At 26.0% G+C, this 15,867-nt stretch overlaps 1 protein-coding gene across 1 annotated transcript in view; it reads right to left on the reverse strand.

Annotated features, from left to right (window-relative positions):
• Positions 1-15,867, reverse strand: part of LOC105620044 (scavenger receptor class B member 1-like) — a 28,181-nt gene that overhangs the window by 9,463 nt on the left and 2,851 nt on the right. Inside the window, exons 2-3 of the mRNA XM_012201554.1 lie at positions 1,579-1,834; positions 197-338 (exon numbers count right to left, since the gene is read on the reverse strand). Of these exons, the coding sequence (XP_012056944.1) occupies positions 197-338; positions 1,579-1,834 (398 nt within the window). The remainder of the gene's footprint in view (positions 1-196; positions 339-1,578; positions 1,835-15,867) is intronic.

Raw genomic sequence — 15,867 nt, forward strand, 5'->3', positions numbered from 1 at the left:
TTACGTAGTTAATTACTAAAACTAAAGTAACGTACGTACGTACACTTAATACTTCTAACTTAGTTACTATAGTCTACTTAGTATAAGTATAACTTTACTTGTATCTCTCTCTCTCTCTCTCTCTCTCTCTCTCTCTCTCTCTCTCTCGCCATTTAATTTATGATTTACGTTACGAGAGTAATATTTTATTACTTACGAACAGCGCAATGTTTGGCATTATTACGAGATCTTCTTCCGTACCATTGCTCATTTCCGGAATGTACTTCAGTGGATGTACTGGTATCGTTGATAACGTACCATTGTCATTGAAAACTACATTTGCATGCTCGAATGTTTCTCTGCAACAAGATGCAATAGAATAACATTAATATTAATTATTAATATTAATTATTAATAGAACAATATAATAACAGAATAATATTAATTATTCATTAGATACATGAAATTATGTGTTTAGAATATGTTTTCTTTTACGTCTCATATACATTTTTAAAAATCACTTTGCGGCATAGGATCAGACAAGTGTGTCTTTATACAAATAAATTTTTATCACGTAAAAATGCTATTGAAAAATGCATAGAAAAATTTAAATATATATTTATAGGAATTATAAAGACTACATATATAAAAATATATTTGAACATTATATTATTACATATAATGGAATAGAGAAATATTATTATAATTTATATAAAGCGAATTTATTTAAATATTGTTAGACTGAATTTAAAGATTTAGAAAGATTTGGAATTATTTTTGGGACACATAATTTCGCAAAATCCGTTTAATTTATAAATTTTATTCTTATCTTTATGTTTTTTTTAATTAATTTTACAAGTGTGCATTTATTCTTAACTGAAACATCAATTGATAACGAATTAGTATAAATTTGAATTATTTTGATTCAAGAACGATTATATTACAACGCGTTGCACTCGCTATTTGATCAGGTAAGTGAAACGCGTTGTAATGCAAATTTCATTTACATGTCGGGAATAAAAAACAAGAATACAATTGAATGATTGTCTTGAAAGGATAAATGATACAGAACACGTAAACTAGATCGTGTCAATTTACTAATTATTATTTACAAGATAATTTATTTACTTCTTTTGAACTGTGAGATCAGATGAGAATGTCCGACTTTTACTTTCCACAATTATTTTTTCTTTCCGCAAAAATTCTTATTGTATATATCATTTTCGCTGAAATTTTTTATTCTGATAACTCAATTTGTCTTTTTTTTTAATACTTCGCACGTAATTGAATTTGTTTGAATTCAATCATAAATGATTTAAAATCACTTATATAAATTAAATATTTAAAAGAATAAAGATGTTAAAATTATTTTATCATTGACTTAATTGAGACGGACATAAATAAGTAACGGAACACAGAAGTAATTATGTAATAATGTAATAATGTAATAATAATTATGTAATTATGTAATAATAATAACGCTTGATGCATTATTATTATTAATGGATCATGTTTTATTCATTTCTTACTCAAATTACAAAACAGTAATTTATAAAGTGCGTTTCTGTAAATAAGATTTAATAAAATTATGCTATTTACTTATACACATAGGGCCCAATTTCTTGAAATCGTAACTTGCTCGCCTCGCCGCTTAGGTACTCGTTGTGATTTGTTACATTAAACAAGTAGATCTTAACGTAGAGATCGACAACGGGTTTTCGCCAATACTCAAAAATCTCACCGCCGTCGCTGAAGACTATTTTCCATCTGAAGAGTAATTCATAAGGGTCGCACAGGAGTATGAAGCAACCGCTTGCGAGACCAAGCAGACTGAGAATTATGAACATGAAGATATCTGTGGGCAAAAAGGGGAAAATTATTCAAGCGGAATCCATGAGGAATCTGCTGAAATTATAGTGAAGCTATAATCAGATAGCATTCTAACAAGACTGTTTTCATGCTCTTATTTCTCGTGCTGTCTGTCTACATACTCTGATTTCGTCGTCGTTCTTCTGTGAAATTTCTCATGCGATAAAATTGCTTTCTACGTAAGTTTGAGGAGATGCTCGATATTTATGTACTTCTCTATCTGGTAAATAGGAAGTTTGAGAAGATATTTTGTTTTTGTATATTTTATCAATATCTTTAATAATTTTTAATAATAATGTACAACATTTATTTGAAGATATCGATAATACAAGAAGATTTTTTTAATCTAACGTTAAAGATCTAAGACACTTTACCGTTAAATATTATAATACAGATTCTGCAATTTTTGTTGAATATAATTATGAAATTTCCTTTATCCAAGTGTAAGATATTAAATACGTTAAGCTAGCTAGCATAATGGAGCAGTTGTGAAATATAATTAATTATTTTTGTGAAGTAATTCATTGGGACACAAATATTATTACTATTTCTTATACTTTTATATCTTAATTGCATTTATAATTTAATTTACGAGTTCCAACAGCATTAATCTTAATAATTTTGATTGCAGATAAAAAGCTAGATGTATATATTGCAGCAACTTTCACAGGTCTTTCGAGATTTCGTAATTTATGCTCGTTCATAGAAATACCCTGCTTTTCTTTGACCGACGAATAATTCTTGCAGCGGACATTGCGATATTGGAATTACAATGAAGGATCAATCTAGTGAACAAATAATCTCTTGATTGTACATATGTTGCGCGATCTTCTCTATAACTTTTTGCGAGGATGAAAAAAGATACTTGACCATTTACGGTGGTTCACGATGAATGCAATCACTTTGAAACTGAGAGATCGACTTTCTGCTTAGCGCGCGCGTTATTTTATCTTCAACATAGACAAAAACTGATGTCAATTTGCTCTTATGTAATAATCAATGTCAACTTAATATAACTGAAGTTACATATTAGTTATTTATAATAATTGTTAGCAATAAATATTTAGCTATGCCGTAACCTCTTATTTTTATTATTTTGATTTTTAATTTATTTGAAGCCTTGTTATTTTTGTCTTATCTTTTTAATAATATAATGTGTATAAACGCCTTTAGAAGAACAAAACGCCTTTTGAGACTAAATTTTAAATATAAATTTTAATTAAACTGATAAATTCCATGTTTTTAATTTTTCTTATTGATAAAATTTGGAAGTTCTGCATATTGTTTTTTTTTATTTTAATACAAATTCACACATTTTTGAAACATTTTTCTGAAAAAAAAATAAGCAATTGATTTATTATAAAGACAAATCAGTTTTTTATTTAATCTAATAATCTAATATGAGTATTTCTTTATATAATGATAATGACATGTAATTTAATGATCAGAATATTAATTATATAATAAATTATAATAATTATATAATTATATAATAAACTTAAAAGGAAAATTAAAATTTACGAATTGTTTACATTAATTTTAAATTAATTTATTTCTATTATTTCTGTTTTAATATAATAAATAACAATAAGATTAAAACTAATGAGAGTCAGAATCCGCATACATCAGAATTTGCTACAGTTTTGGGAATCTGAAAGTGATTCATTATGGACAGATTGTTTAAATAATATTGAGCGTGAATACATGTAACTTTGCTGAAGATTACTTCAAAGAGAATGGAAATGTTCAAAAATCCGTAATAAAACATCATTTATTATTATGAATTATTTTATTATTCATTATTATGAATTAATATTTATGCACACCATTTCTGCGCTGACTCTCGTTAGCCTTAATTTTACTGTTATTTATTAGTTTATTAGTTTAAAGATTGAGAGTCTGATTTAAAATCTAATTTATCTATAGTTTTCTTGTTTTAATGTTATTGTCGTATTTTTTAAGATACTTTTTAAGAAGTAATAAAATTATTAAATCTAAATAAATATTTTTTAACAATTATATTATTATATTAATTATTCTATTCTGATATTTGTACATATATTTATTATTGTGTAACTTAGCTTATTTTGTAACTGTTTACTCTAAGGCAGCATTATGTAAATTGCGTACTATGCTTGGAATATTAAAATTTATTACGTCAATGTTAAGCACATCTGCGAATATCTGTGCATTTATTAGGATATCATATATAACTCCAAAAAATGAGAAAAAAACCTAGAAAAAAACCTTAGATTGGAACTTTGAATTAAATTTTTTAAGATTATTATACGGAGACTTTTTTATTTTGCTTTCGTTATTTTTTCAGAGATGAATTGTTACTTTTTCGCATGAATAATTTGTGCAGAATTTTAATGCAGAACCATTCTGTCATCACGTTTAATGTAATGATTTCCTCTATATAACGTTCATGCGATAGTTTATTTCTTGTTGTTTGAATTTTATGATTATAGCATTTGCTCGCTAATGCTGCATTATATATTTTATTTTAATTAATAATAAGATTTTTCTCGCAAATTGATTTTTTTTCGCGAGCATAAAAAACATCTCGCGATTTTTTAGTTCCTTTTTGTATTGAAAATTATAGTTTTATCATATGAGTGAAAATGCCAATCAGAGCCAACACTAATTGTAAGTGTAAATTAAAATTCTTTAATAAAATTTAAATTTAAGATATTTTAAGGTTATCATTTATATAATCTAATAATTGACAAATAATGTGGTCAAATTTAAATGGAAGTTGAAATACTCAATTATCGTAGCCAGATATAACATAATAAAGAAAGTCACGCTGAGATTACACTTTTGTTTATATTTATATTCTTTACAGCCTTTTATTTTTCTTGTTTTATTATTTATTACTTAAAATTTAGTTTTAAAAAACTTTTGTTTTATCATTATTATTATAAAAAATATTAGCACATGAAAACTTTTGATCTGATTATTTAATAAAATATTATAGCTTTTTCATTATTTACATAGCTATTAATATCGTAAAATTTCTCTAAAATCTCATTAACATTAATTAAACAGCTAAAAAATGACTGATCAAATTCGTATTAAAAATCTCGTCATAAAAAATAGTTCGTTATATGATTACGTTATATGATTGCGAGTCAATTTACAACAAAATAATTTATACAAATTTATAATGTACAAAGTATATTGAAATAAAAGATAGAGATAATACAAAGTACATTGAAATAAAAAATAGAAATAAAAAATTGTTAACGCTAACATCTGCAATTATTATTGCAATATTTGTAATTGGTATAACCATGTATTATATATATTATGTCGAATCCTCGTACTATTTTAGTATTAGATTAATGATTATGAGCGATTTTTTTTTAGTTAAATGAGTCTGAATGACAATTGAGAGCGCATATCGCAGCGCTAATCTCTTTTTCCCCTCGACGAACTCAATGACGCGCAATGACTATGCTACCGTAACAGTTAAGTAATAAGTAAGTCTCCTATGGATCACGTCCAAGATATGCCGACATATATAATGAGAAAGGGAGAGAATTATTCGCGCGTTTGTTTGTGAAGGATATCAAGCATTGCTCGATTTTTTTCAAAAGATCAAGGATTTTCACCTACACATCATTATTTCCATGCAAATGATGTTTAAATTTTAATAGGTATGAATAAGAAAACAACTTTTTTATGTAAGTTCTTTGAAATGATTACAATCATTATTACAAATGCGCATTATCTAAAACGTATTATATATACGTATATTTATATGTGTATATTAATATTAATTAAATAGCTGAAAAAATATATGCATTTATAACAAAGCAAATTCTTTTTGATGGAAAAGAGTTGGAAAAGTTACTTTACAAATTACTTATAAGTTTTTACTTACAAGTTACTTATAACTTTTGTAACAGAAATTGAGTATAAGTTCAGATATTCCTTATATTTATTGTTTACTCCAATTATTTATTATTTTTTATATTCAATTTTTATAACAAATATATAAATCTATATAAAATAACCTATAAAAAGTAACTTATAAAGTAACTTTCCAACTCTGAAAAGTATACAATTTAGAATAAAATTTCTGATTTAAATAATATTAAAATTATTTAATAATCACACATATGTAAGTTATAATTTTAATTTTAATTGTTAATATTCTTATTTAATAAAAAGTTATAAAAATTAATCAAGAAATCAAAGAGTTCCTTTCTCGAATAGTATAGTTAAGTTGCGTTTGATAGATATTTGTGTAAGTCATAACTAAAAATTGCAATTAAAGAGCGAAAGTTTTTAATAGTGCATCGCGATTAAGCTATAAATGTCTATATGTTCGCGCGCATGTCATGTTACTATAGTTGCCCAAGTAGAAAAGGCATAGAAAAGGCGTTCTGCTCTCTCGCCTATTGCAAGATCGCTGGCAACGTACAGTTGTGTCGTAATAATTTTCCGGTGATAATCGAGACGCGACTGCAAATGCATGATCAAATAGAAAGTGCATAGTTACGCCGTGTGTTCCTCTATTTTACATTGTTTTACACTTAGTATGTACCATGTACACAGTAGTTACGTTTGAATGTGTCAGACTCATCGCTCAGCACTTTATCAGTTTTTTGCATCAATGATGTTACAAGCTGAAAACATGAAGCACTATTGAGGAGAAATATATGACAAGGATTGATTCAATAAAAAAAAACCGACAGCTCATAAATGTAATCTTCATAAATATAATCTGCAATTATTTAATTAACAACATAAATTTTGTAATTATTCTGTAATTATTTATTAAGGATAATAAGAAGTATATAAATCAAGTAAACTCGTTCCGGCAATTCTCTGCTGATTCGCAATGATGTTTTGATTTTGCATAACATAAATATAGTCATCGGTAGTTTATCCCTTCGTGGTTTTTACTGAGACGAGACATAATCTGAGAAAGCGACGCGAGTTTCTCCCGTGCATTTTACTCGTTGTTGCTTCACATTGCCATTTGCAATGAAAATCAATTTGATAATTCTACAGAGTTCTACTAGTTCGTCAGATCTTTACTGCGGTCGATTTTATCTACGCGGTTTGTGGCAAAGCGCTTTAACTCTATTCGCGAACTGGTTTCGACCGTGTTTATCTCGCATTCCTTCATCAGGCATTCCTTCATCTTTGTCAACTCGACACTATTTCGAACTGATCATATTTTTGTCAGTATTCTTTATTTCGTGACGGGTCTTTATATAATACTGATAAATCCGCAAATCCTGTAATAGTAGTACAAGAGTGCCGTTTGCATAACTGGTATTTAATGACCATTTTAAGAGTGTCACCTGCTATCTTATCGTTCCTGATTTTTACGCCTGCAGGCAATAGTAGCCAATAATGATTTGCACGTCTTATTCACACATTAATTGACCATATACATGTGCAAATAATTTTTCCGGAACGCATTTCATCCTATTTTTGTGAAAAAAAACAGTCGTTGTATTCTTCACATTTTTACGAAGCAATTGAAGCTAATGTGACTATAAAATTTGAATAATTTGATGTAATGTAAAAATTGTTATGATGAAAAATAAAAATTATTAATTTTTAAATTATGATATCTGAAAATGTTTACCTTTTTTTCTTAATAATTAATTTTTTAAATTATTATAATTAACACCATTATTGTGCATATCAGACAGTTTGTTATTTACCTAAAATTACGTATAATAATTAAAATATAATTTCCAAAAGAAGAAAAATTGTTCTACTGGTATAAAAAGTATTCGCATAGTTGAAAAATTTAGTGTTTTTCACTGCAAAACTAATATAACACTAATGCATATTGAATGCAAATTAATTCACATTTTCAATGTTAATAAATAATTTAACTCTTTTAATTACATATTCTTTATTGTCATAATAACTTCATAACTTTAAAAGGATTAAATTATTTATTAACACTAAAAATATATAAACCGATTTGCACCTAATTGCATCAGTTTTTTCACAGTCAATGGAAAATGCTATTAGTTTCTACGATTATAAATACACGAAGCTTTTTTGTCTTTTATGATAGAATGTAATCATTATATAAAATATAAAATTGCTTAGTGCTTATTTTTTACAAATAAGACTTTTTAGTAAAAATTTCCTCTATATGAATATCTATTGCATTCATTATATAATACATTTATTTTTAACAAAATATTACAGAGCTGATATAGTAGAGAGAGAATTAATTATTAAAACTTAAAAATTCTTTTTTTTTTTTTTAATTAAATCGTACAATATTTTGTGCGTCAATCTGTATATATGTGTGAGAGTGTTTATAACGGAGAAACGATCTAAAAATTTCTGTTGGATTTTATCGTGATGATTTTATAATTATTTTAAGATACATTTGCTATTCAATGAAATGCTCATGCATGGAATAATCCCAGAATGAAGCGAGATTCCACGAGTCAATAGTTAACAACTGATTTTTGTAGACGGTAATTAATAAACATTCCCACGTGCGATTGAGTTTATTATTATCTTTAATCTGAAAATTTCTGCTGGTAGATTTTGTTTCGCTACTTTGTGGCAAAACTAGTTCTGTAATTAATCTTTTTTTTTTTCAAGTCAACATGTCTCTAATGACTATCTGTAATAGAAAAAAATATTCCACTGCACATTTGAAGTGCATCTGTATGTAATAGGATTTACCGTCGATTTCTTGTCAATTCCTGCAAAAGTAATTACAGTTAAATAAAGATGAATGCGTTATATTCAAATTGGAACCTTATATAATCGTTGTTTCATCAAATAATTCCATCAAATAAAAAGTACAATAAGATGCTTCTTTTCCATAGAATGAATCTTAAATATAAATTTTAAAATAATAAATTAAAAAATGTATTTTTTATTAAAATTTATTCAATTTAAGATTGAATTTTTCTTAAAATCTGGATATATTTTGAATTACATTTTATTCAATAAATTTTAGTTTATCTTAAAAGAATTCATTAATTGATATTATAAATTTAAAGTAAAAAATTGAAATATTATAAGAAAGAGATGATATTCCATAAGTTGTTTATTAAAGAAAAATCGATTTCATATACATTGAAATTATAGAAAATTTCTATGTTTGAGAAGGTACAATATATCTAATAGAAGTATCATACATTTTCATATATACAAATAAGCTCATAAAAATATGATAATTAGGAAGATAAGTTCTAGCTATCTGGATGGATGATTTTAAATCAATGGTGAACTTATATATTGTATGAAAAAGCACTAGCCGAAAAAGATACATCGCGTCTGTAACTTGACAGTTGATTGCCTGGTCCATTCATGACTCGTTGTATTCCATTAAAGCAGATCGCATACAACGAAACTTCTTTAGATATGATGATGCATTCCTCGCGCGCGCGTGGATCCGATAATCATTAACTAAGCTACTTGTTACGAATAACACATCCGTGATCTGAATGCAAAAATGATAGAGACTGCATTTAAATAGTTTTATTTCGGCTCATCTTATACTATGATGAATCATATAGGTATCTACGTCTTATAAATATTTAACAAAAATTCCCCTGTTATTCCCCGTATTTTTGAAGAAACATAATGCTTGGGGCAAACCTATTGCTGAAATATAAAATATACTTCTCTAAGATCAACAAGTTAAAATGATTAAAATAAAACGCAATCCCAGAATTTTTTTCTAAACAAAAAATGTTTTGCGACGTAATTCTTAAGTAAAAAATGGGCAACACTACTAATCATTCTTTCTTTTAATTTTTACAAGAAAATTGTAAATTTAATTACAATATAATGCGAATAGATAAAAGAATCTATTAAACGCGAGATTTTTTTATGGAGATTATATTAGTTATTTGCTACAATAACAATATAATTTTAAGAATGTTATTTTTTTAATTGCCTGCAAAGAAAATATTATTATACAAGAAGCAAAGAAAAAAGAAAAAAATATACTTTATACCAAAGTAATTATATATTTCTTTATAATCAATTATTATATTAAAGTTGTATTTTAAAATTTGTGTTACAAGCTTAATGATTCAGAATATTTAAATTTATTTTCTGGAAAATCTAAAGGAAAACCTAGTTTTTTATGTTATGTCGTTGTTGAAGCAAATGAGTGATGTACTTTTCTGTAAGATGATCTTTCGATTTAAATTTTACGATTTAATTAATTTAATTTAATTTTATTTTGTTTAATGAGCACTGATCAGTTAATGATTTAATTTAATAAAGATTTTCATGTAAGTAATTTTTTGTATAATAATTTTGCTGCAGATGCAGTACTTGCGCACGCGCGAGTCAAGTTTATAATAAAATGACCTTTAAATATATTTATATTATATAATATTACATATTTTATTCATGGAGTTGATGAATATTTGTTTTCACTGAATATTCACTGAATATAACGTCTCATTCGAAAAACAAATGTCAATGCAAAATAAATTTTTAGTACTGACAATTAGGGAATATTTATTTTTTATATGAAAATTATAAATATATTAATACATTTTTAAATTCAAAATTTTGCAGGGATCATATAGCCAATATCTTAGCTATCGCGTCATAAGATCGCTCGCTCAAGACTTTGACGTCTATTATTACTCATCTTGACGTGCTTTCTTTTTTTTTATGGTCTCATTGATGCGGTAAGCATCGCGTTGATTGTTTTTTTATTTGACATAGTTATCATGTCTGCAGATTTTAAGTCGGTCAACGACATTTATTCAAACGAGAGTAAAAAAGTATCATATGCGTGCGGCGCGCTTTTGACTGGCTTCTACTTTCACGAATATGCAAATAAATCATTCATACGTGTGCGGTAATATTTATCCGATTCCCTTTTCTTGCATCTCAATGCACAAGATAAGTACGTTTGAAGCTAAATATAATTAATCTATTAATCAAACACTTTTATTTTTTGTGCGATATGTCCTTTTCATTCTATTTTCGTAATTACATTAATAACTGGGAACTGGACAATTACTGCTGATCGATATAATCAAATAATAAGATTATATCTTCAGTCAATTCTATTTCAGAAATACGTTTTCAGGATTTCGTCATTAACTTCAACAAGCGGCTTAAATTATAAATTTATTTATAAGTTTACAGTTGCATAAAAAGTTGCATAAAAATGCTATGGCATATTTTATCATCTAATTTGCTGCAGTAGCCAATCTGTTCTTTCAATATATGTATATAATTATTATCAAAAAAATTAATAAGAATAGTTCTGCTAGTATTAACAAAACTGGTTGGAACCGGAACCCTAAATTTAATCGTAACATGCTTAATAATTTAATTTTTATGTCAATACGTTTTTTATTTGCATTAAATTAAAAAGTAAATATAAATGTGTGAAGTAAATATGTATAATTTTGGCAAAAAGTGGCTTTTTGAAAAATGAATTTAATTATAAAATAATTTCTCAAATATAAAATTGTTTATAAGTTTGATCGAGACTCTCAAATGCGTGCGTCTCGAGTAACCAAATGAAACGTGACTTGCTGTCAAATAGCTCGATCATCAAATCAGAGATTATAAACAACGGATCACGTTCTTTTGTTTCGATAATTAGGGACATCTGTCGATTGCAATCTCTTCCATGAAAGAAAACAACAGTCCATGAATAAAAAATTAAAAATATACCGAATTGTATGCGTCTGATGGTTCTTTGAGGATCAACTGTAATGCAAATTGTTTCCGCATGAATTAACAAATAGCACGCCGGCACGTATTGCATTATCAATACGCTCTTCGAGATTATCTATAACTTAGTTTTCAAAATATGAAACGTACGAATGTATATGTATGTCATTATGAGGATTGTTTTTTCGCGCAAGTTAACTCATCCGAAAATTTTTTTGTTATAGAAAAATCGCATTTAAATCAGTAATTAAACATGAAATATTTAATAAAGATATTATTTAATAAAGATATTAGAGATTAATTTCTTCGTAATAATAAATTAATAATAAATTAAGCAAATTCAATATAGTTTATGATTAATATATATATATATATATATATATATATATATATATATAATTTTATACTTTTTATACATATTAAATATCTGCTACTGAAAGACGTAAATAATTTTAAAAGCATGTAACAGTTTATTATGAACGATTATTTTTAATATTTTGTATTGCATTGATTTTAAATCGTTATTGTATAGCAAATCTCATGAATTTTACACATGTAAAAAAAAGAACTATAACAGAGTTATACAATGGAAGAAAAAGAGAAGATAAATAGATTTTAATCATACTTTATTAACAATAAAAAAATAAAATTGATTGCATGTTGACGTCAAAATAAAATTATATTTAATGATTTTCAAGAATAAGGTAGGAATTGATGCAAAATCGCGCGATAATTAACAAAATAATCACAATCTTGTAAATCCTTCCTTTTTTATCGTGTAAAATCCTTTTTGATTGCAAATATGTATCGTATTGAGATGCGTAGAGATTTTTTTTTCGGTATTATTATTATTACTTCTGCTGCACAAGGCAATCAAGCGTTAGTAAGTCAGAGTTAGTAAGTCAGAGTCAACTCGTTTTTCAAATGCGATATAAATTAAAAACTCAATGATGGAACATTAATCAGTTATTATTATTAACAGTAATTAAGATAACACAGAAAAAAGATGGATAATAGTAATTCATAGCTAGATGTTAATTATCATATTCTTAATTAATCATATTTTTATATGTTTTTTCTTTTCTTGTCAATTTACTTCTTATATACATCAGTTTTTATTAAATTCAAATTTTATTTCTAAAAAAATATTTACAATACTCTTTAATTACCTTCTAGCAAACGAGAATGGGATTGAAATGAATTAAAATATATTCAGATTTTCAGAATCGGATTCATGAAAGTTAAAATCTTTTTTAATCCTGAATGTATTTTTATTCATTTATAGGAATTTCATAAAACAAATGTCTATTCCTTTTCAATCTTAAATGCATATTTATTCATTTATAGGAATAGCATAGAGTATATTTCTATACTTTTCAATTTAAAAATAATATTATAGTATTTTATATGTGCATCATGAATACTGTTCAATTCAAAATTGTGAATAGGAAATGGGATGTATTTTCAATCCAGTTGAATTTAAAAATAATATTAGCTATTTTCATGCATTATGAATACTGGCTTAATTAAAAATTCTGAATAGGAAATGCAATTTTTTAATCTAATTGAATCTAAATGTAATATTAGTCATTTTCTGTGCATCATGAATATTGTTCAAAATTTTGAATAGAAAATGCAGTTTTTAATCCAATTAAATAAAAAAAAGTTTTTCTTTTAAAATAGATCATGAATGCTATTCAATTTAAAATTGTGAATAAAAAATCCATTGTTTCATTTAAAAATGAATGCTACTTTATTCAGAATTATAACTAAGAAATTTTCGTTTTAATCCAACTGAATTAAAAAAAATTGTACCGTAAAAATATATCATGAATTCTACTTCATTTAATAATTAAAAGAAACAAAAAGAACTACGTCAATACATATATATAATAAATGTTACATATGTAAATTATAAATACTTATTTTTATCTAATAAATTAATTGCTTTTATGTATATTTCATATTAATACGTTTCCTTTATTATACGGCTAGCATATTTTTTGTATAAAAGTATTAAAATAATAACTATAGACGTTCATAATTACTACTTTAATTTATACACATATAAAAATTTTTACACATATAAAAATAGTTTTTTTTTATGTGTATGGAATCTAATCTATTTTTATGGATTTAAAATCCGAATTCGGATAGATTGAAAATTTCCAATCCATTTCAATCCATTTTTCGTTTGCTGAGCTATCCATAAGAAAAACTAATTAATATTTTAATAAACTGTTTTACTGTACAACGATTACTGATGCAATATCATCATTGATAGAATTAATCACTTTATTGGAACACTAATCAATTCTTTTTAAGAATGCTTTAAAACTCTCAACACTCATTTGAAATCGAATCATTTTTTAAAATGTTTATAAACAAATAAAAGTTGGGATGTATACACCTTTTCTCAAATATTTTTTATATTGTACTACGACGTAAATGATCATATTTTGATATAAAAGTTACTACACATAAAACGTATGCCTCTTATTCTTGGATACTCAGAAATATTCTTTGTCCAGTATATTCAAAGAGTGAAAGAATTCGATTGTTTGTTTAGTTGTTTTCTGTTCCTTCTTCGGAAAGGAGCTATTATATCCGTGACAAATTACATACTGCGGATTTAACCAGTGATGCAAGTGCACTTTGCGATTTTTGCAATTACGTTGGTATGTATATTGTATAGTCGTGTAAAAATTTTTGCCGTAAAATTTTTAATGTTGCAATCCGAAAGTCACTTGCGCAAGGCTAAAACTGAGCTATTTGATCGAAATAGTCTGCAGTTACAATTTTCGGTCCAGCCTCGCCTTTTTCCTTATTTGTGAATTGTATCGTGTAGTTTTACCGGTTTATTCGACGTAATCACGCACTCGCATCTCGAATTGATCGATTTTAGACTGAGTTCCTATCACATTGGAAAGATTGCGTTTTTTTTCCATCGAAAAACCGAGTGCAGTTTATTCTTGATACACGCAAGAACATTTATTTGTAAAACGCCAACATGCATTCAGGGCCGCTGCTGGCGCACAAGGCAATCTTTGTGCGAAAGAGATTTTGCTAACCCTCTCAATATGACATTTTGTTTACCAATCTCTTAAATAATATATATTTTTTAAAATAATTTTTTTTAATATCTTGAGAGGGGATGTAATTTTTTATTTTTGTTTTAGGGTATTAATTATGTACTTTTCCTTTAGGACAAAAATGTAAAAAGAAAATTTTTACTAAACGTAATAGAAAAATTTTCATTTTTTATGTATCGAGCAAAGAAAAAAATTAATATGATCGACTAAAATGGCTTAATACAGTGTATAAAAAATATTCGTACGTGTAGAGAAAATATTTTTTAAAAAAACTTTATTTTAAAAATTAAATTATCCAGAGAGAAATGAGTTATCGAATTGATGTCAAATCGAATCGATATCGATACGATAATTTCAACAATTCGACGTTTAATTGATGATCATTTCTTACTAGATAATTAACACTTTATTCATAAAATATAAAATAGACTATGTTTCTTAAAATTTTATATACCAAAAAAATGTGTATTAATTATACAAAATATATCAACTAAAAAATAAGCGAAAATTAAAAGTGTCATTGTTTGAATGCTCAAAAAATATTTATACAGTCGAGAAATTTAGTTTATAACATCAGAAATACATGAGAAGCTCATTTGTATATGTTAAAATAGAATATACGTATTCATTGTATAAAATTGTTAATTAATTTATTTTTTACAAGTAAGACTTTTTTTATAAAAAATTTTCTTGTACGAATACTTTTTACTCTCACTGTATGTCTCTGTATGTACTGAAAGATTTTAATAGCATTGGAAAATAACAACTATTCAATCCAATATAATAAGTATTTACACATAAGTATCTACAAAATATTAATGACCAAAAATTGGTATTGAATATAATAATACATATAATTGGTATTGAAAATGCAGAATTAATTTTTTTAATTTTAATTTGACGTTTTTCCTCCACACAAAGCGCTTTTGTGCAGTGAGCAACTTGCATACCTTGAAGCGACCCTGCACGCATCCTTCAATGCGGGGATTTCCCGATTCATCTCGAAAAGAACTGCAAGTCTACTATACGCATTTATATATATATATATATATATATATATGAGAATCTTTCCTCCTTCGTAAATATATACTGTTATTTTTTAATCGATTTTAAACTATTTTATTTTAGAATGAAATTTGGAAATCTGAAACTCTCTCTCTCTCTCNTATNTNCTATCTACTACTTACTACTACTTACTTTACTTACTTACTTACTTACTACTTACTTAACTTACTACTACTACTACTACTACTACTTACTTACT

This window comes from Atta cephalotes (assembly GCF_000143395.1).
Source record: "Atta cephalotes unplaced genomic scaffold scaffold00024, whole genome shotgun sequence".
Classification (NCBI taxonomy): domain Eukaryota; kingdom Metazoa; phylum Arthropoda; class Insecta; order Hymenoptera; family Formicidae; genus Atta; species Atta cephalotes.